The following is a 23262-nucleotide window of genomic DNA, read 5'->3' on the forward strand; positions in this document are numbered from 1 at the left end:
GGGATGACTGCTGGAAATAAGGAAGGAAAAAGGTAAATCAAGTAGGGTGGAGGTGAAAGAAACACCACGCACAGCATATATATTTTTCCTTTGATGTTACGAAATAAAAAGTCTGAATGTGTTTTTTGTGGACATAAGAGGCCTTTTTTTTCTTCAAATAACGTACATATGGACACGGTTAAATGGCCATCTAGTTATCAATTCGCATATATGGATTTGTCTGCTGTGCTGAACAATAACGGCGTCCAAGCAGAAGGGGGCGCTATTACCCATTAAACAAAGCTACGGCCGAATAATAATAATAATAATAATAATAATAATAATAATAATAATAATAATAATAATAATAATAGGTACAGCAGTTCAACAAATATGAGGTGAAAAAGACAACTTTTAAATTAAAGAGAATCACAAAGCTCAGCCGCAACTTAGTGTACGTGCGTGCGTGTTTCCCACAATAGTATGGATCTTCGTATTTTATCCTTCTCCTGCACCCAGGAGCAATTTGCAGCAGCCTGGAATCCCACGGGGGGCGGGGGGCTGTGAAGACACTACCCTGCTTGGATAGAAGGGGAGCTGATTGGATGGAGGGCATACAGAAGAGGAGGAGGGGTGGAGGAGAGGGAGGGTGAGCTGATCGACTAAGCACCACGGACAGATCCCGGCAGGAGCAACAATCAGCAGCGCGACGCTCCCCTCCGCAAATCTCATCTCCAATAAAACCTTCGTATTATTGAAGAAGCGGGCTCGGTTGTATCAATCCAGTTCACCGAGGCGACTGACAGTGGTAGTGGAACCATCACAGGACTCTTCTACTTTGCGTGTGCAGCCTTCCAAGTTTTTCCCCACTGAATTCCACCACCTCCTCTTCCTCCTCCTGCTCTTCCACGCCATCCTGGTGCGCACAGGAAGTTGGGGATCAAGCTGAATGATCGTTAGCACGGACATTTTTGCGACTTTGAAAACATAATGCGCAATTTTCTGGTTGCAGGAATCGTGGACAGGTGAGATTGTTTGCAGCACAAGTTCTTCCAGCGCCAGAACACACCCTGTGATTTGTCTCCTATGCGCCCGGATTCGCTTCTCCTCCCTTTACGCGTCACTTTCCCCCCCTTCTTTTCATTTGAGGTTCGGAAAGGGACTGTCATTTCCCTGCTGTCGTCCGTGAAGGCTGTTAATCAATGAAAGATGTTCGTGGAGGTTGCTGTGAGATGAAGTTGGAGAGAACCCATTAACTCGGAGTGTTTTGCCTGGTCGAAATTGGTTTGAAGCCCGAGTGTAGCCGTTCATGGCGGAGACAATGGCGCTGAGTGGAAACTGTAGGACTAACCCCAAAGATCAAGCTGTGGTACAGAACAGTTTCCCAGATGTTGTTGAATTAAACGTAGGTGGGCAGGTTTATTACACGCGTCACTCAACTTTGGTTAGCACCCCGAGTTCACTACTCTGCAAACTGTTTTCATCCAAAAAAGACGCATCCAACGACCTAGCCAGAGACCCCAAGGGCCGATATTTCATTGACAGAGATGGGTTTTTATTTCGGTATGTGTTGGATTATTTGCGAGATAAGCAAGTCGTCCTTCCGGACAACTTCCCGGAGAAGGGGAGGCTCAGGAAAGAGGCGGAGTACTTCCAGTTACCCGACCTAGTGAAGCTCCTGAGCCCCGATGATCTCAATCACAGCCCGGACGAGTGCTTTCATAGTGACTATGAAGACGGCTCCCAGGGCAGCGACCACCGGCAGTGCACGCCTTCCTCCCTTGTCCCCGCGGACAGGAAGAGTGGCTTCATCACCGTTGGGTACCGCGGCTCCTGCACCATGGGGAAGGAAAGTCAATCAGACGCCAAGTTCAGAAGGGTACCGCGGATACTGATATGCGGGAGGGTGGCACTCGCCAAAGAGGTTTTCGCGGACACCCTAAACGAGAGCAGGGATCCGGACAGGACGCCGGATCGGTACACATCCCGCTTTTACCTCAAGTTCAAGCACCTAGAGAGGGCTTTTGACATGCTGTCAGAGTGCGGCTTTCAGATGGTGGCCTGCAACTCGTCCGTCACAGCCACGTTTGTCAACCAGCACACAGAGGGCAAAGTCTGGTCCAGCTACACAGAATATGTCTTCTACCGTAAGTTACTTTTTTAGATTTTTCCCCCGAGTTAACGCTAGAGGGCGCACATTGTTTACAAGCATGATTGCGCAAATTCCTAACAGCTTGTATGTGGATATCCCATTTTTAAATTTGATATCTTGCTAGTTGTGGATTAAATTCCTTGTGGTTTGGATGAGTCTGTTGTCTCGTTCTTATTGTTCGCACAGTGGTTGGAGCTGACCTGGTCTGAACTGAACTATCAAATGTTCCCCGTTGCTGTGAAGGAAATTTAGCATGTTGATTAACCAAGATGAATACTGACTGTTTCTGATCAGAAATTTTGTTTTTGAGGACAGATTTTGCGTTCCTAAGAAAACAGCACAGATTTAAAAACAGTTGTGCAACGGCGCCCCCATTGGTCAGTTTACATGTATTTTGATTACACACCTACATTACAACTGGTTGCAGTATTTGACATTCACCAGCCTTTTCCAGAATTAATAAATTTACTCTGTCAATCCATTGATGTCTTTCTGTGCACAGTTTCTGTGTCTCCATCCACCTTTTCCATCTCATTCTGCAGCTCAGCTTCTCCCTGGTCAGCAAGGATATAGCAAAGCAGCCTCATTTTGAAGTAGTGGTTAGGTTCTTTCTAATCCATGAAAATTAAAAAAAAATCTGTTTCATAATTCCAAGATTTGGTGGGAGCACAGTTATCAAGAGGTATCACCAAAAAAATGTCCTTAAATGTCATAGATGTGCAAATGTCTGCAAATGGCAGCATACTCTGTTTTGGTCACAAATGCCATTTCAGAACCATGACACCATTTTCTCTCAGTCAAACCTGCTTGGTTGGTTTTACTTGCCAATAGCTGAACTAAAGCATTCTATGCAGAAAATGACGTGACTTTTCCCAACATTCCTATGAATTGTTAGCCCTTTTAATGTCAGGTTATAAATGAGTCAGCACTGAGTTTGTTCACATAGAGTGCTAAGTGGGTGTAAGATTCAGACTTTCCTTTCCAAGTCATTTGCCATAACTGTGATGTGGAATTCTGATGGTGAAATTTGCAATTTTATTCGCAGGAAATTTGTTTTCAGCTCAGTAAAGATTGCCACCTATCCCAGATTTGGTTTTTCTCTGGCTCTGCTGACACAAAGAAACTGTTGTGGGCTGAGTAATCTCGGCAAATTCCACATCTGAAAGAATGAGTTAATGTTTTTATTTGAACCTGTGAATTGCTTAAAAGAAAACCAAGACAAAATGCAAAAATATTGAAAAAAAATTATGAAATTATGAATAACATCATCATCAAACGTCCTGTCTGTGTTGACCTCATTTCATGAACATGAACAAGCTTATAAAAGTCACCAGACCAGCCTTAGAGAAAAGAAATAAAAAATACACTTAGATGACCAACTCATGACATCTCATGGCAGTACCCTTCTTATTCCATTTGTCTTGAAGAAACCCAATCTTAAAGTGGCCTCATGCATGAACGTTGCTTCACTTCCCCACAGTCTGTTTCACACCTCTCTACAAATGGAAATGCTGAAATTGTGCCAGCACAAAAATGTTTTAAACTGTTTGCCCCTCATTTAATAAGCCCCTTTTCTCTTTGCTGAAAAAGTTTAATATTGTTTAATATCTTGTTGGTGCTTTACACATAATTTGTACTGTTTAAAAATGAACCAGATCATTGAATGTTACAGTTTACAATTTTAAGAATCATGGATTTGAATGATCTCTGTAACCAGCTTTAGGAATTTAACCTAATTGCTTCATTTTGCAGGATTTTGTTTATGTTGCAGTGTACATTCACAGTATGCCTATTGCCCCAGACCACAGTACAGTAAGTTAAATATGGTACATCTGGTGAATAGTAGAAAATGTGGAGTGATTTATGGTCCAGCAAATGTTTAGTCCTACTTTTGAGTGAGATACTTTGTTATGTTATATTTTGTACATGTTTAACATGAAATTTCCAGCTAATTCTCTCATCCATTGTTGCACCTATAACGTATTTTCATAACCTCTCATATTGTCCACACATCTATCTGTAGCAAATAACATTTTTTTAATGGTTTGAGATCGTTTTTTTTATCATCAAACCACTTTTTAAACTTGTAAATTTTCTCCAAAATCACCCCAAAAAGCTTCTGTAAGTTCCCCCAGAATGCAAAACATTTCCTTAACTGCAAACATTACTAGTTTTATTTTTTTGTGGACATTATAAATGTCATTTATTTGCATGATGAATAATCTTGACCCCAATAGTGATCCCTGGGGGACCCCATAAGAAATGGCCATGCATGAGGATGTATATTCTCCCGTCATCACAAAGTGTTTCCTATCCTATCCATTAAATAACTTGCAATTCTACTTCCCTGATCCAGTATCATTCTTAGCTGTTGATTCAAATGAAGCTATTGATTGTATCAAAGGCTTTATTTTTATCAATGATACTGTTTGCACAAGTAATTTCCTCTATTGAATCTGTTAGTGATACAGTAACTTGCTTGGTGGATTGGTCTGATTTGTTGAATGGTTTTTCTGGAATTTTTGAAAATGGAAGTAAAGTTATAGTCCTTTAATTATGGATAAGATAGTGAGGATAACTTTGTCTTTTATCACTTTTTTCTTATTAATCTTATTTCTATAATAATTTAATCATCAGTGTTGACAGTTAGTGATGAGGTTTTTACCACAGGACCATTGAACCATTAACAAAACATCTTGCATGTCAGGATAACATTAAAACAAAGGGATAGTTGTGTCCCCCCTTGTTATATTTTTCTCCTGAGCTGAACATGTTGGAGTGAAGAGCCTGCCATTACAAATGGCCGCTTTACTCTAACCGTACTTTGCACACTGCAGCATTAGCTTTCACAGATGAGTAAGTCCTTGTGTTGCAAATGTGTTGTGGCAGATGCGAGAAAGTGTTAGTGTAATCATTATTGTGTGTGTGTGTGGCACAACCAGAGGCATCTGCAGACCTGCTATGCCGTCACTGTGTCTGTGGCGTCATTAGAAGCGGCGGTCTCGTGCCACAGGCCTATTGTAGCGTTTAGACGAGGACCAGACAGGCCATGACAGCTCAGAAGAACTTCTTGGTAGGGAGCTGCTCCCAGGGACCTGGGCCCCTAACCATAGTCTGCATGAAACTGAGTGAGAATAAAGAGCAGGGGTTCATGTTAAGGAAAGGTTTGTCTAACCTTCCCTTGACCTTCTCCTCTGGAGGCTGGTCATGTAGCTGCAATCACCATAATCCCCTACCTCTGTGGGTTATAGGCACTAGAGAGCTATAACCAAGACGTGAGAAAGTGTGTCTCTGTGTCCTCTCTCACTACATTTTAGCCTCATGTGTGACTCTCGACAGTTTATTCTGGCTGCAGTGTGTGCTCAGTGGATGAAGTGGTGGAAGAAGTGGCCCATGGTGCAAGGGTGTGCAGCTGGGGAAACGTTTCACAGGCTCAGACCACCAGCTGCCTGGTGCAGAGCATCAAGGCTTCAAGGGTACAGTACACACAAGACCAGGATGGCCATAAACTCAGAGGATGGCCAGACAGGACATACATTCTGTCACATGTGGAAGTACACCACTTGGTTTACACCAACTGCTGGCATATGTCCTTTCCCACTAACCCTAACCTCATCCCAGCCGGCTAACTAATAAGGTTAGCATATAGTTGGCCAACTGTTGGTTCATCAGACAATAGATGGTTCCTGATGAGCTCCATAAATTGCAAAAAAAAAAAAAAAACCTGCATGTTGATGAGCCTTTGGTGGAATGAAAAAGGTAAAAAAAAAAAGATTTCCAAAAGGATTTCTGGACAATGGTTTCTGTACATTTAGGTATTAGCATTAATCTTGTTTTCGTTAAATTGTCCTTTTTTTTTCTTATCAAGAGCAGACCCAGGACTTGCTGGCTCTGCCACGGATATGTTGTGTTGTACTGTACTTTCACGACCATAAGGCGCACCGTATTAAAAGGTGTAGTCTCAGTTACAAGTGCTATTTCTGTATTTAACACATACAAAACGCGCACCAGATTATAGGGCGTGGGCATTTTAAAACATGCATGCTAGCGATGTACTTAGCAATGTACTCACGTACATCATCTTTTGTATCCAAAATGAACAAAATGAATCCGAAATGGCTTTTACAGATGTTGGAATGTTATGCACACATAAGGCGCACTGCATTATAAGGCACCCTGTCCATTTTGGAGAAAAATTAAGACTTTTAAGTCCACCTTATAGTCGTGAAAATACGGTACATGTAGCGGAAAATAAAACAGAAGGCAAAATTGCTTTTATTTGGGCTAAAGAAAATGGGCTTACAACATGATAACCCACATGATAATCCATAACCCATCAAACCTACAGCATCATATGCAGATGCTGTGGGTTTGATTTTGGAAGACGGTGGCACTTTCTTTATGGGAACAGTAAATAGTTTTGTGTTCCACTACAATGAAAGGTTGGTGGATCTACAGTCTACAGTACAGTACAGTAAATGTGCTCATCACGCATTTATGGAGCAGAAATGTGAAGCTAACTTCAGCAGAATCTTCTGAGCTGGAATGGTTCAGCTGATCCTCCTATCTGTTCCTATCTCTATTTAATTTTGTAGTCTTACAGATTGGCCTGTTGAAGTTGTTCAGAGGCTCCCACTCCATAAACATGGCATCCCAGTCACATACATGTTCATGTTCTCAGGTCTGATCAACTGCATCTGCCCCACAGACATTATTTGCCCTGAGATAGCATGACTGATGAACAATCAACAGTCCAAAATTCAGACGATTAGAAGCAAAAGTTTGGGCTGAGATGTCCCAAGTTGCAGGTGTTTGTTATCCATCTTGCTCGGCCGCACTCCACAGCTTGATCGAGCATATGGTCTTTGCACGTTAATTTCAACCAGCAGTGCCTCAAAGCCTCTGAGTCCGAGTCAGAGACATTCTGTTTGGAATTGGCAGCAAAATCTTTAGATCCATGAAGAAAGACAGTGACGCTAATGCGGCAGCTCCAGAGAAACTGGCCTTTTCCCCTTGTTGCTGGTAAAGGGTTAGAGACCAGGTTGACTTTATTATTGATAAGGGTTCATGCAAAGAAACCTGAAGGTTCAGAATTTTTTTAATTAATGATACAGGTATCGCTGCCTTCATAGCTATATGCTGACCTACATGTCTCAGACCTCACTGACCCACTCAACTCCTACACCAGCACTTTTTTATAATTAATGTATTTCCATGATCTCTGCCTATTCTCTCCTCCACCTGTCCTCCCCCTTCTCCTCTCTCTCTACCCAGCCGGCCATCAGCAGGAGGGTCCCCCTACATTAGCCTGGTCCTGCTCAAGGTTTCTTCCTTTTAAAGAGGAGTTTTTCCTTGCCACTGTTGCTTGTTGGGGGTCAGGCCCTGGGATTCTGTAAAGCGCCTAGAAACAATTCTGATTGCAACAGATGCTATATAAATAAAGATTGATTGATTGATTGAACATAACAATATCACATCAGAACTAAAGTTTTACGGTCCTTGTTATCATGATCTAATTTATCATCACCGTCACACCTAAAACACTGATAATATTTTTTATATTTTGTTAATATCCATTCATCCATCATCCATCAGTGTAGAAACCCCACCCCCACATGAGGAGAGCAGGTAAAACCTATGTGGTGTGGCCTGAGCTATAAGTTTATGAAGCATTAGCACACGCTGGTGTTAATGACAGATGGACCTTGATAGAGCTGCAGAGGCATTTGTGTTTCTCGGCTTTGTTCTATACAGCGATGTAAAAATTTGTGTAAAAAGAACTAAACAAAGGGAGGTGCTCCTTTCCTTTTCTACTTTGCTTTTCATGGAGCTTTGAATCAGTGAGTGATGCTCTCTGATGATCCGGCAGCCACACAGAGGGCCCAGCTGTTTGTTTGCAGGAAAAATGGGTAATTACCTGGGGTCTTATGTACACATCCTCTGTATATAATTTCCTCCTCGCCACACAATCATGCAAATTATTAGTGGGGTAGAAAATTATGTGCTGGCTGTGTGGTTATGGTCAGAAGATGGGTGGGCTTTGGCTTTGCAGGTGTTGATGGGACCTTACCAACTCTACAGAGCATGCACACAAATGCACATAACATCAGGTAGCATCTCAATCAATCAATCAATCTTTATTTATATAGCGTCTTATACAATCAAAATTGTTTCAAGGTGCATCTGCTGGATGTTATACTGCTTATTAAAAAGTAATCTCGCTCAAGCTTTATAGGGTTTAGAAAACAACAGTGCTTCTCAAACCAAGAACAGTTCCCAGTCTTGCATACGTTTGTGTGCAGGCCAGCTATACATATGGTCTATGTCAATATCAGATCAGTGTGTTTTGGAGAAAAGTGGGAAAACGCGGCAAGACAATTATTAACACCATCACCCCAGAAGCTCATTTAAGCAATTAAAGCTGGCACAGGCTGATATTCAAGCACAAAGATCACAGATGCATAGGTGTGAACACACACGCACTCATACTCCAACTGAAGGGATCAGAGCGATGATGTAGAAGTCTCCCACTGTAACACGTCCTTGTTGGAGCCCAAATCTCATTTATCTTGATTAGAACGCTGTGTGCAACGCATGTTTATGCTCCTCCCAACTGTGTGGGAGGTGCGATAGAGACCAGCAACCTTCTCCGCAGCTGGCTCTCAGATTTTAATGCCAAATTAATAATGTTGCTTTCAAAGCATCTTCTGTGAAGCCTTTAGATTCCCCCGGAATAAATGGTGTGTTTTCTTTTATTGTCTTTTGGATGAATGTGTCAATATACTATGACAAATATGTTCAGCAGTAACGGGTGGGCTTTGGAGTTCAAAGGTTTACCGGAAATCTAGCAGACAGACAAACAGTTGTGAGAGGCAGCTGTGTGTACCGGTGAGCTGAGTAGATTGAAGAGGTGGGTGTGGATGTCAGGCTGAGAGCTAGAGGACACAGCGGTGACCCCAGTTAGCTAACGTACATTCAACGTTTAAACTAGGGTGGGCGAGAAGTGCATTACAAAATAACATTCATGTAACACTTTTACAATGTTTCAAATTTAAAAGCATTTTTACATTTAACAAAACATTATTACAAAACCAAAACAAGTTTACATTTAAAAATAAATGAACAATACGGGATAAAATTTTAGAAATGATAAAACAAATTAACAACTGGGACAAATTTGATGGAAATGGGTGACCAGAAGTAATTGTTTTGGAACTGTTGCAAGCAGGTTTTGACACCAAAGAAGAGAAAAAGTTGCCGCGGCTTGTGTAAAAATGATAAGGTGAATAGGTTTTTGCCCTTTTGTGGAGTAAACCTTATCAAGCCATTGTTAATGTTTTGGTGTGTGGATCCAAACTGAAGCCACAACACCTTCTTGGAATGCAAAACTGTAATAAAGAAATGATTGTGTAATATGTTCTGTCTTTTCTGTTACGACTCTGGTGAGGAAAGAGCCAACAGTACAAAACAAGCAACTATAAGACATGAACAAAGAGTTTACATGCTAATGACATTACAAGACTTTTGCACTACTTTCTTATGAAGACCCTGCCCACATCGAAGACATGTCTGTGGTGGTTACACCCTGTCGAGTTGAACCATGTAGAGCCAAAATGTGGAAAAGCACCTTATGTGGGATGCTGCTGGTTAGGATAAGTTATCAGATGTAGCTCATTACGGATGGATTTTTATGGAAGATATTGTGAATTCAGCCTGGATCCACAAAAAATAATATTGGCTTATTATATAATATAAAATTTGTTATATTTGTTCACTTGTTTTAGAGTTGCTAATTTTATTTAATAAAATGTAAAAATATCACCCTACCACCCCCCCCCCCCCCCCCTTACCAATACACACACATGCTCACACATTCAGAGGTGATCGGCAAGCGCATACATATTTTTCCTTATTTCTTTAAAAAAAAAGAAAATTAATTTTTTGATTTTTTTAAACTTATGAGCTTTCACAGTCATGTTCCACCTCTTCTTCTGCTTTGAACGTTTAATTGTGTGTGTTCAGATCAGCGTTAGTTTCCTCTGGAGCCTTTAACGATGTTGCGACATGAGCTCATCCCTCGGTGAGCAAGCTCTAGATGGTTGAGCGGACTTTGAACAGCTCTGAATGGCAGGCAGATGCCATTTGATCGCTATTGCCTTTGGTCTGGTTGGGCTCAGTTTCCTGTCCACCTTCCTCCATCACCTGTTCTCATCTGAGAGTTGAAGTGTGTGGTCAGGGTGGATTTCAGCAATTTAGTGCATCTTCTTCAGTCTTTCTTCTGGTTTTCTCCCACAGTTGGTTTTAAATTTGATCTCATTTTCTGAAATGCTGTCATGTTCATTGTGCTGCCTTTATCTTCACCCTGCCTTTTTATGTAGGTGTTCATCGAGTTTTCTGTCCAAACACCTCAGGACTAAAATCAGCAACAGCCAAATATAAAGAATCTAGTTGCTGTTGTGTGTTGAATATTCTGTTCTTCCTTCCTAACTGGATGTGTGTGTGTGTGTGTGTGTGTGTGTGTGTGTGTGTGTGTGTGTGTGTGTGTGTGTGATTTTAAATTAGATCCTCCATCATTTCATTGTGAACACAAGCATCAGCTAAGAAAAGGGAACAGCCAGGGTAAAAGCCATTAAATTACCTCCCAAAAAAGCAAAACATTGCTTTCATATCACACTCACACATATTGAACACTCAGTAATGCCTCACTTGGCATCTTTTTACGGTTGGAGAGCATGGTTTCACAACCTATGTAAGACTGGGTTCCTCTCATGAAGAACTGGGATTAGAGAGCTGATTTGGAACTCTGACACTCAAAAAGTGATGCAAAGCTGTACCTGTCACAATGCTGTCATATTTTCCTTTTTATAGCTTTATTTTACTGCTGCAGAAAATAAAAGATGTGAATGTCAGCTATTCTACCACCACTGCAATAAACCCTATCTGATGTGGTTCCTATTAATGACATACTTTCCTCAAAATAGTGACCTCTTTCTTGAATGGCTCAAAAATAGAGTCTATATGCAGTAACAGACCAAAAAAGATCTCGCGTCACTGCGCGACATGGTCTCAGTAGAACTTCTGGCAAAGTAAGTGAGGCAAAAAGCAATTATTTATCAGCCACCTGAACTGGAAAAGAAAGGCCGCCCAGAGTGACCTTCTGCTTCTGAAGGTCCAGACAGTGCTCCATCATTGGCAGGGCCAGTGGTTACAGGACTGCAATACAGTTCATTAAAATGGTTCTGCACATAAACACATGGAAAAGCATCATCTGAGTTTGGTGGGTGGTGTACGTATGTGTCTTAATATACTGCTAAAAAATTTTAGAGGAATACTTTGAAAACATCAGATCTAAATTGGGGGGGAGGGGGGGGGGGGGGGGGGATGATGTTGAATATCTTTCCTGATATAAAGTAGGTGATGTATTAGTAACAAAATGATGCCACATAATTTGATAGAAATGAAAATGATCACCATATAGAGGGGGAAATCAAAGACACCCCAAAAATGAAAGTGAAAAAATGATGCAGCAGACTGGTCCATTTTGCCAAAATGTCATTGTAGCAACTCAAAATGATTCTCAGTAGTTTGTGTGACCCCCACGTGCTTGTACGCATGCCTGACAACGTCGGGGCATGCTCCTAATGAGATGACGAATGGTGCCCTGGGGGATCTCCTCCCAGATCTGGACCAGGGCATCACTGAGCTCGTGGACAGTCTGAGGATCAACCTGGCGGCGCCGGACGGACATAAATATAATGTCCCAGAGGTGTTCTATTGGGTTTAGGTCAGTTGAACGTGGGGGCCAGTCAATGGTATAATTTTCTTTCATCCTCCAGGAACTGCCCACATACTCTAGCTACATGAGGTCGGGCATTGTCGTGGACCAGGAGGAACCCAGGAGGAACCCAGGTCCCACTGCACCAGCGTAGGTTCTGACAATGGGTCCAAGGATTTCATCCCGATACCTAATAGCAGTCAGGGTGCTATTTTCTAACCTGTAGAGGTCTGTGCGTCCTTCCAGGAATATGCCTCCCCAGGCCATCACTGACCCACCACCAAACCGGTCATGCTGAATGATGTTGCAGGCAGCATAATGGTCTCCACGGCATCTCCAGACCCTTTCACGTCTGTTGCATGTGCTCAGGTTGAACCTGCCCTCATCAGTGAAAAGCACAGGGTGCCAGTGGCGTAGTTGCCAATTCTAGTGGTCTATGGCAAATGCCATTCGAGCTCTACGGTGCCAGGCAGTGAGCACAGGGCCCACTACAAGACGTAGGGCCCTCAGGCCACCCTCATGGAGCCTGTTTCTGATTGCTTGGTCAGAAACATTTGCACCAGTGGCCTGCTGGAGGTCATTCTGTAGGGCTCTGGCAGTGCTCATCCTGTTCCTCCTTGCACAAAGGAGCAGATACCGATCCTGCTGAGGGACGTATAAGGACCTTATACGGCCACGTCCAGCTCTCCTGGAGTAACTACCTGTCTCCTGGAATCTCCTCCATGCTCTTGAGACTGTCCTGGGAGACACAGCAAACCTTTCAACGGCACATATTGATGTGCCATCCTGGAGGAGTTGGACTACTTGTACAACCTCTGTAGCGTCCAGGTACCGCACCATGCTATCAACAGAGATGTTGATCCAAGCCAAATGAATAACTACAGCAGTAGAAAGTCAAAAAAAAATCAGCCAAAAGAGATGAGGAGGGAAAAAAGTATCAGTGGCCTCAACCAGGAAAGCCATTCCTGTTTTGGGGGCCATCTCATTGTTGCCCCTCTGATGCACCTGTTGTTGATTTCATTTACAACAAAGCAACAGAAACTGATTAGCAAACCCCTCTGCTACTTAACTGACCAGATCAATATCCCAGAAGTTTGACTGATAGGTTGCTATACTCTGATTAAAGTGTTCCTCTCATTTTTTTTGAGCAGTGTATATCCATCCTTTCATCTGATTCAGGCAGCTGGAATGAGAGCCCAATTGCTTGTTTCTTAACCTAGCTCTCTCCACCTTCATGAATATTATCAAGGCCAGATGAGATATGTAGTATGCTTTGGTTCTACCCTGAGGTTAATGGTAGTCTGATGTGCTCTGAATACTTGCTAAACATAAATTAAGGTACCAAGTGTACCCAGCATTCTTCAACAATTTTTTGGAGGTTAGGGAATTGTTTTGTAGCAAAAGCTGATTCTTCAAGAACATTGTAGACTTGTTCCCAGCTCTGATTGATTTGCATTTGCCATCTATCTAACTTGTGTTTCAGCCACTGTGGTCACTAGCCTCTAACCAACTGTGCTCTGATGTGAGGTGGTTACTGAGTGACCAGAAGCAGTCATTGCGACATTCAAATATTGAAATCAAACCTGTGGCCATCCACAATATTCACAGAACCCAAATCTTCATGTGGCAACATTGCTTCACCCCCCCCCCCCCCCCCCATCTCTCACCCTCTCTCTCTCACGCACGCACGCACACACACACACACGCTTCTTAGTGCAGAGACTTGAATCCATTATCAATATGGAGTAACCCAGTGAGTGTGAGTGATGTGGTGTGTGTGGGTGGAGTGCTAATGTGAATGGATGCTTCTACCGGTAATATACAGTGTACTGCTAGCAGCCAACTAAAGTGAGGACTGTCTGCATTTGTTGTGTGTGGAGGACTTCCTGTGATCAGCAGTTATGCTGTGATAACTACTTTTAGGGAGGAAAGGTGCCAAACATCTTGGTTGGTGAATAGCATCATGTTTTGCTTTGTTTTATTTAAATTAACTTTAGTTCTGATTGGCTGTCATGAAATGGGTTTCCTGGTTGCTCTATCGCTATGCAGCGTTGCTTATGAGGAGATACTTTTAACCAGGTGAAGATGTGGAGATTCATTGAAAAATTTGTGTTAAAGGTCCTGTCGCATTTTCATCGGTGCGTTGCTAAGGCTTTTATACAGGAGAATATATCATGTTTTAAATTTCATGGAATGGTTGGAGGAATGGTGAAGGTCAGAAGACATTAAAGATCCTTTATACAGCAAAAAAATGAAATGATGCCTTTAATTTTACATCTGTTTAAACAAGAGCTCTAAGAAGGCAAATGGGAAAAAAACACACTCTGAACCTCAAGCTGACCATTACTGAATAGCCGAGCTATTGTGATGAGCCAATGGGTTCACTCAATGATCATTTGCAATATTCTTAGGTCAAAAATTCAACAGAATGGTAAGCAGAACATATTTTGATGGAGAGTCTTCTCCGTCCTCCAAAATCAGCTTGAAAACTAGCATTGCTGCAAAAATGTTTGATGATGTTAAAAATATATGATATTTCAAATGGACAATGCCATTTAACGTGGCATTCAAAGCATCCAGAAGGTTAAAAAAAGAGCAGCAATTGACTAATTTTTCACCCCCCCTTCCATCACCACCACCACCACCCCCCAGTTCAGAGACACATCTGTGGAAGCCACGGGGAAGAGATATGAATCATAAATTGCAAAGTCATGTGTAATTAAAGAGGGGATTGGACCTGGTTTCATCCCCTCTTCTTCATCACTTCACGTGATCATGGATCTTCAGATAAGCCAGCTTTCCCTCTGGAGGTTTTGCAGCTGTATTGGTAATACTGGCCTAGCCTCATCACAATAGCTCATTCCCTGCACATGTAGTGCAGTACTGTCCATACACTATATACACACACGTATATGTATACACCCAGGAGCACGTTTGGCTGTGACCTGTAGACATAAAGGGTCAGCTGCACATTAATCCCTTTCTTCCCCCTCTCATACATACTTTCAGGTGGAGTCATTTTAGGTGTAAATTATTGCAACATTCAGTTTGTGGATCCATGGAAAACACTGAAAATGTTTGGCCCTCTGAGCAGATCCAAAAAACATTCCCATTCTGGCCTCGCAGCTGAACATTATCTCACAGGCTGACATTTGAGCCATGTTACCAGGCGCTTCTCTTAATAGCACCTGAAAAGAGCACTCATTGCATTACTGCATCATTCAGGCCTCACAAATTTGTTTTTTTTTCCCTTCCTTCCTAGCATCCCGATTCATTTATTCATTCATTGTTTGCAACATTCCAACCCCAGATGCCGCCTTGTAAGACCTTCCATTTCCTTGTCCTAAAGCAAAAACATGGTTGTGCTAAAACATTTGAATACAGAGAGAATGAAAACGAGGCACGGAATCAAACCCAAAGCGTTCAAAGATCCAGCAGAAGAGTTTTAGTTCTGTCCATGTTGATTTTAATATTCTGAATTTCTTCAACAGAACCTTTTGGAGAGTCAAGTCGTGAGGTCACCACAGAACAATTTTAGGGGACTTTGAAGTCCTGATTAATCTGGAAGGATGGCATAGTGTGCGTCTTTTCTACATTATTATTCAAATGTGTGCAGCTGCAGGAAATGTCTGGTTCCATATGAAATCCTCTAAGTAATTCAATTTATGAGTTCCTCAAAATGCTCAGGGGAACCCCAGCTCCATGGTATACAAGGAACAGAACTGTGTGGATGTTTCATCCTGGTTCTGCAGCTCAGGGCCCAGAATTGAAGGACACAGACAAGAGATAGCATGTGAGGTGGAAGTAAGCACAAACACAGAGAGAGAGAGAGAGAGAGAGAGAGAGGAGAGAGAGAGAGAGAGAGAGAGAGAGAGAGAGAGAGAGAGGAGAGAGAGAGAGAGAGAGAGAGAGATAGAGAGAGAGAGAGAGAGAGAGAGATAGAGAGAGAGAGAGAGAGAGAGAGAGAGAGAGAGAGAGAGAGACTTACTTTTGTAAGAGAGGTTCTTTTTTGCATAGTACAGCACACATTAACTGAAAGGCTTCTGTCAGTGAGTGCACCTCTTATATCTTCATTTACCTGAATTGTATTAAAACATCATTAATATTCGATAATGTCAGAGACTAACTTCAAAATCCAGGCAGGGGGGAAATGAAACCTCTGTTGCACAATGACAGCATTGAAAGAAAACAAGAACTCCGACACCTAAGCTCAACTTAATGGAGTGTGATAAAAGCTGCAGGTGCGTTTGGAAAGGCTATCAGTTGTAATCTGAAGGCCACAGAACCTCAGACATGACCTGGATACAGCAGAAAGGACAATAACTGTATCCCTTCAGAACTTATCAGGAAAGAAAACACATTTTTCTGCAGTGCACACACATCAGCAGATATTCTATCACCACCTCCGTGGAGCGCCTTGACCCTCGTTATTTATTGGAGTAGGGAGATGTGTTGCCGCACCCGTTGATAAATGCAGCAGCGCGTCATCGTGCATAATCGATTGCACGGAGCTCAGCCAGGGAGGGAAGACTTGGGAGAAGATATCAGACTGATATATATAAATATCCATACAAATACATAAATGAAGAGGAGTGCTGGATTTGAACTACATAGACACTTAAGGCTCACTTCTCCTTTTAGCAATAATTACTGTACAATATAGACTTTAATAATAGACAACCTTAATGTTAGTACACGCTAACAATTACCTGCACATATCAAATGTCAATTTTTAAGCCAATTATATATGCAAAATATATTATCATAATTAAGTGAAGGGGATCATAATTATAGAGGGCTTTAACAATTAGTTCACCTTTTTTGCAACATGCACAAAACCTGTACACAAAACAGTACATGTTTGCACATGTACTGTTTATTCTGTCAGGAACATGCCCAAAACCAGAACATCCAGGACGGGCAAATACGAGGAACCCAGATGTTCCTGTCGCTTTTTGCTTTGCCTATCAATTAAAATGTTGTTGTGATGCTGTCAAATATAATATTTTACACTTTGTTAAACAGATGAACATCTGACTCATCAGTTTCCTACGGCTAAAGCCTGTAAGTCTCTTTTCAGCTGACTGAATAATGGGGTAGTTGATCAAGTTTTTCCGGCTCTAATCACCAGCTGACAGCCTCTCTCAGCAAAATAACACCAAGCTAACCCACTAACAGCACAGAAACAAAGTTAGTGGAATGTTTATTTGCCATTGAGCTGAAGATTTCCTTCAGGACTGATGAAGAGCATGTAGACACAACTGCTGGTAAACATACTGATGTGTAATGCTGTCCTCTAACATGGACGTTTAAACTTGTCATGGCCTGTGTGTTGGTGCCTTTGTTTGAGTTTTGTGTTCCTTGTTTTCTCACTAGGGGTTGTGGTGGATTCACCTTGGTACCTTTTGCTGGTGACCATCACACCTGCAGCTGATTACCAATCAACACTCTTCAAAAGCCGCTACCTCCAGTTCATCAGCGTCTGAGCATTTTGTTTGCGTTGGTAAACGTGGGTCAATCAATGGTATCCTCCCGTGTTCCGACCCGTCAAATAAGTTTCCCTGTTTTTCTCATGTCTCTTCCACGCGCCCCTCATTTGGAGGAATGATCTGCACTCCGCACACTTTTTCACTTCCTAAGTTAAAATCTTGTGTTCACACAGTCAGCTCTTTGTCTGCTTATGGGCCCTGCCTGAATCACACCCTAACATTACAATCAGACCAATATGGACCCAGCAGACAATGACGTGGTTTGGCAAGCTTTGGTGGCGGAGGGTGCGCCATTGTCGGGGATTTGGTGTTCCTTCCAGAGTCTTTCAGCTAGTGTCACGACTCTCCTTGGCCAGGAGAGGCCAGTTCCTCCTTCGCAGTCTCCCGCCGTTTCAGCATCGTCCGGAGCCTCTGCTGCGCTATACTCAGCACCTCATTTTTCTGCCGCACTGCATGAGCCACATGTTCCCATTTCTGAGCGGTACTCGGGTGAAGCGGGCAGGTGTGGTAGTTTTTTGTCACAGTGCTCCTTGGTTTTTGATCTGCAGCCGCTGACCTACCCTTCCAATAGGGCTAAGATTGCCTTTGTAATTTATTATCAGGGAGAGCAGCGCAGTGGGCCATTGCCGTTATTGAGAACCAGACACCGGCTTCTGTGCATTTTGATTTGTTTAAGGAGGATCTTAGATGTGTGTTCGATCACCCAGACTGGGGTGAAGAGGTGGCAGCCAAGCTTCTTTCCTTATGTCAGGGGTCCACATTGGTTGCAGATTATTCCATCCAGGTCTGCATTCTGGCCGCACAGTGGTTGAAATGACGGTACTCTATGGGAATGTATATTAAGGGGCTGGGGGAGGAGCTTGTGGACAAATTGGCAGCGCAAGATGAGATGCCAGACCTCAAGACTTTGAACTCCCTCACAACGCATCTGAACAATCGCCTCGGAGAGACAAAGGGAGAGGTCCAAATTTAGCCCTTCTCTTCCCCCTACTTCTCCAGCAGCCCCAAGTAGTCCCACTGCCTCTTGTTCTTGGTAGACTGCGGCGCTGATGAAAGTTTTATTGACCTCGATGTCGCCAGGCAGGCAAACATCCCTGTTGAAGTCCTGTCAGAGCCAAAGACCATCCTTGACTTAGATGGCAATGTCCTGGCCAAAGTAACCCACCATACTGCACCTCTGACCCTCATCATATCAGGTAATCACCGGGAGACGATCCAGTTTTTTCTTATCCACTCTTCTTCCTCCCTGGGAGTCCTCGCTGCCCCTTGGCTAGCCTGCCACAACCTGCAGTTTGACTGGTTGGCCAGGAGGCTAATTAGCTGGAGCATACATCCAGCATAAGCTGTCATTCAAAATGCCTACGCTCAGCTCTCTCCTCTTCACTGAGCAGTTCAGAGCCACCACCTGAGGTCCTGGATCTCTCCACTGTGCTGGTGGTTTAAAATGACCTGGGTGAGGTCTTTAGCAAGCAAAGCGCTGTGTCGCTACCCCCTCATTGACCCTACGATTCCGCCATCGACCTGCTTCCTTGGCCCCCCTACCCTCCAGCGTCTGTACAACCTATCTCGACCGGAGCAGGAGGCCATGAAGAAATATGTTGGAGAGTCACTGGCAGCAGGACCGATTCGGCCATCCCCTGGGTGCAGGTTTCTTCTTTGTACTGAAGAAGGATGGCTATCTCCGACCATGTATTGACTATAGAGGCCACAAGGACATCACCTCCAAGAATAAGTACCCTTTACCCCTTCTCGACTCTGCCTTTGATCCATTCCATTGAGCCCAGATCTTCTCCAAACTTGACCTGTAGAATGCTTACCATCTGATCCGTATTTGTCAGGGCGATGAGTGAAAAAACACTTTTAACACCCCCCTGGGGCACTATGAGTACTTAGTTATGCCTTTTCGTCTGACCAACGCACCTGCAGTATTACAGGCATTGGTTAATGACATTCTTTGGGACATGCCAAATCAGTTTGTCTTTGTGGACATTGACAATATCCTCATCTTCTCCGAGATGAGGGAGCAGCATGTTGTCCAGCGTTTTCTCAAGAGCAAGCTCTTCATCAAGGCAGAGAAGTGCGAGTTCCACTCAAAGTCCGTCTCCTTCCTCGGCTTTGTGGTGTAGCAGACACAGCTCTCGCTAGACCCCGCCAAGGTGAGTGCAGTGGCGGAGTGGCCAATTCCTTCCACCCGCAAGCAACTCCAGCAATTCTTGGGTTTTGGTCATTTCTATCGCCCTTTTATTTAGGACTACATATAGTAAGGTGGTAGCTCCTCTTACTAGCCTAACCTCCACATTCCAGTGGTCTGGGGAGGCGGAAGCAGCATTCTGTTGGCATTACTCCCTATTTACCTCTGCTTCCATTCTGCATCATCCGGATCCTATCACCATCAGTTTGTGGTTGAGGTGGATGCCTCCAACTTGGGGGTCTGGGCGGTTTTCTCCCAGCGTGATCCAGCTGGCCAGAAGCTCCGTCCCTGCGCCTTCTTCAGTTGGCGACCCTCCCCAGCAGAGGTGAACTACGATATAGGAAATAAGGATTTGCTTGCAGTTGTTCTGGTGTTGCAGGAATGGAGACACTGGCTGGAGGGTTCGGGCCAACTATTCCTGAGCTGGACGAATCATAAGAACCTGTCCTACCTTAGAAACACCAAGAGACTGAAGTCCTGACAAGCATGGTGGGCACTCTTCCTGGGTCGCTTCAGGTTCCCCCTCACTTACCGTCCAGATTCCCACAACGCCAATCCAGACGCTCTGTCCCGCCTTTTTTTGCCCAATCCCTCCCACTCTGAGCCTAGCTCCATTTTGTCGCCATCCTGCGTCGTGGGAGCTGCCTCCTGAGTGGAGGCAGCAAGTGGAAAGGAGGTAATGGGTAATGGGCCCCTCAACCGACTTTTTGTTCCAGGCATGGTCCCGTCTGAGCTCCATGCCGTGGGGGCATTCTTACAGACAAACCTGCCACCCTGGGCTCTCATGGACACTGCACTTCCTTAGGCAACGCTTCTGGTTGCCTTCTATGGCTCAAGATGCCAAGGCCTTCATAGCGGCCTGTCCAGTTTGTGCCCGTGAAAGTCCTCGGCCTTCTCAATCCCCTAGACATCCCTCAGTACCCCTGGTCACACATTGCAGTGGACTTTGTCACCGGTCTTCCCCCATTGGACAGGAATAATGGCATCCTCACCCCCACTTCATACCTCTCACAATGCTCCCTTCCGCTGTAGAGGCTGGGGATCTCCTGGTCCGACATATTTTCGGTCTCCACGGTTTCCCTAAGGATATTGTTTCAGAATGAGGACCCCAATTCACATCCCAAGTTTGGAGAGCTTTTGGCGCTACACTAGGAGCCTCAGTGAGCCTCTCATCCGGGTATCATCCGCAGTCCAATGGTCAAGCGGAGAGGACCAACCAGAGTTTGGAGAGTGCCCTCAGGTGTGTGGTTGCCAAAATCCTGCCTCCTGGAGTTCGTTTCTACCCTGGGTGGAGTATGCCCATAACTTGCTGATCTCTGCTGCCACTGGATTGTCTCTTCATGACTTCCCTGGGACACCAACCACCATTATTTGAATTCCAGGAGGATGAAGTAGCTGTGCCTCTGTCCGGGCCAAACTGCGTCACTGCAGAGGTGTGTGGAGGCAGGTCTGTTCTGCCCTTCTGTAGACTTCCCAACAGACTCAGAGACAAGCCAACCGCCACCGTGTTTCAGCCCCTGCCTTTCAACCGGGCCAGAAGGTCTGGCTCTCTACAAGGGATCTTCCCCTTCAGGTGGACTCCCGGAAACTGGCTCCTCGTTTTGGGGGACCATTTGTTATCGACTGCATTGTCAACCCCTCCTCAGTTCACCTCAAGTTGCCTCCTTCACTTAGGATTCATCCCACATTCCATGTCTCTCGGAGTAAGCTGGTCTCTGAGTCAGACCTGGTCTCTCCAGCTGAGCCCCCACCTCCCCCCCTGTTTTATTGATGGTGGCCCTGCCTACACGGTCCAGTGCATTCTGGATATTCGTCAGGGACGTGGCCTTCAGTTCTTGGTCAACTGGGAAGGGTAAGGTCCTGAGGAAAAGTCTTGGATTCCTTGGCGCCACATCCTAGATAGCAGCCTCCTGCTTGACTTTTACCAGACCCATCCCCAGAAGACTGGTAGGGCTCCAGGAGGTGCCCGTTGAGGGGGAGGTACTGTCATGGCCTGTGTGTGGTGCCTTTTGTTTGTGTTTTGTGTTCCTGGTTTTCTCACTAGGGGGCGTGGTGGATTCACTTGGGTACCTTTCGGTGGTGACTGTCACGCCTGCAGCTGGTTACCAATCAACACTTCAAAGGCTGCTGCCTCCCAATCTCCAGCATCTGATCATTTTGTTGGCTTCGTGGTAAACGTGTGTCTATCAATGGTATCTTCCCGTGTTCCGTCCCATCAAGTAACTTTCCCCGGTTTTCTCACGTCTTTTCCTAGGTCACCATGCGCCCCTCATTTGGAGGAATGATCTGCATTCGCGTACCTTTTCACTACCTGAGTTAATTAAAATCTTGTGTTCACACCATGAGCTCTTGTTTGTCTGCTTACGGGTCCCGCCTGAATCGCACCCTAACAAAACTAATGGCATTGCTGATTGTTGTTGCATTTACACTATAATGACTGTTTAATGTAAAGATAACATCTGATGTAGCACAATAGACAATGCAAAAGCTCAAAGATGAATTCCAGTCAGCAAAGCAAAAGCAGGAAAACTTCATAGAAGAACTGCCACAGAGACTTGCATTACAATCAATTGAGACCTCTGAGTGAAGTCTAACATGAATTAATTGGGACTACTCACAATAAGAGTGATGCAGAAAAAGGGTGAAATGTATGGCAGGATGTCATCAATGTCGCCTTTGTGAAACATGTCACCATAGAAGGAAAGAAAGAGGAGAGCTCCTGTGCTTTTCCACTCAAAACCCTTCATTTAGCCCAGAAATTAATTTTAATTTATCTCCTTGCACTCTTCACATTACTGCATTTTATATTCAGTTGGTGGCCATAGGGACTTTTCTATAACAACGGGTGTGTGAGCCGCTTCGCTGGGTCTGTGGTGTGTTCTGAATCTGGGGCTGAACTCCAAAAGCTCCAGCAGTACAGTAACAGGATGTTATAGTTTGCTTCATCAATCTGATGAGGTCACTTTGCAATTTTGGTTATAATTAGATGGCACACAGAGAAGCTCAGAGAAGTTCCAGCTGTTGCTGTCAGAGTTGGGTTTTATTCAGTTCTTTATGCATTAAATAGACTTAAGATAGAAACAGCAGCGGTATTTAGTATACATTGTGATTACCCCCCTGCAGATCCAGAATAGAGAAATGATGGCAACCACAGTGGAGGAGGAAGTGAGTGGAGGAAAAGAGATGAAAGTATAAGGAATGGAGTTTATCACTGGCCTGTGCACATCAACGGGGCAGATCTGCAGAATGCTCTAATTCACTTGAGAGTTTCACCGTGGTTGTAATGCAAAGTCACTGGTGGTTTTACTAAGTGGATATCTTCACCAACGTAAACAGACCACAATAGTTTGCATGACTGATATTTGAGTGGCAGGTTTCCTTCAAATAAAGTTGCATTTAGCAAGAATTTGAAAATAGATTTTAAAAAGGGGCCCCACACCAATGAAACATCTGTTACGGTATGTGGGTTTTTAACAGAACCCGAACGCAGGCCAGGACATGGTGGTAAAACAGTCAAAAGGTTTTATTCACGGGGGGGGGGCAACACAATGAAGCAGTCCTCCAGGACCGCCAAGGGAACACGGGAAAAGATGCAGCCCCCCAGGACTGCAGAGCACTCACGAACAGAAACAGCCCTGTAGAACCGCAGAGCACCAGGGAACAGAATCAGTCCTCC

General features: G+C 44.1%; 1 protein-coding gene and 1 long non-coding RNA gene across 6 annotated transcripts in view; both read left to right on the forward strand.

Annotated features, from left to right (window-relative positions):
* The first annotated feature begins 603 nt into the window (after positions 1 to 603).
* kctd16b (potassium channel tetramerization domain containing 16b) overlaps positions 604 to 23262 on the forward strand; it is a 117205-nt gene continuing 94546 nt past the window's right edge. For 2 of the 5 annotated variants that reach the window (XR_008953787.1, XR_008953788.1), the window contains exon 1: positions 610 to 2126. Coding sequence is in view for 2 of the 5 variants with exons in the window: in XM_057055557.1 (XP_056911537.1) it covers positions 1289 to 2126; positions 7406 to 7527 (960 nt within the window). In the remaining 3 variants the exon portion in view is untranslated. Of the gene's footprint in view, positions 2127 to 7405; positions 11464 to 23262 lie in introns of those variants that run through there. The other 3 variants (XM_057055557.1, XM_057055556.1, XR_008953789.1) reach the window with 3 other exon arrangements.
* LOC130538192 (uncharacterized) lies at positions 15881 to 21931 on the forward strand. The gene is made up of 2 exons (XR_008953807.1): positions 15881 to 20452; positions 21101 to 21931. It is a non-coding gene; the product is annotated as an uncharacterized LOC130538192 (long non-coding RNA).

Source organism: Takifugu flavidus, chromosome 14 (genome assembly GCF_003711565.1).
Source record: "Takifugu flavidus isolate HTHZ2018 chromosome 14, ASM371156v2, whole genome shotgun sequence".
Classification (NCBI taxonomy): domain Eukaryota; kingdom Metazoa; phylum Chordata; class Actinopteri; order Tetraodontiformes; family Tetraodontidae; genus Takifugu; species Takifugu flavidus.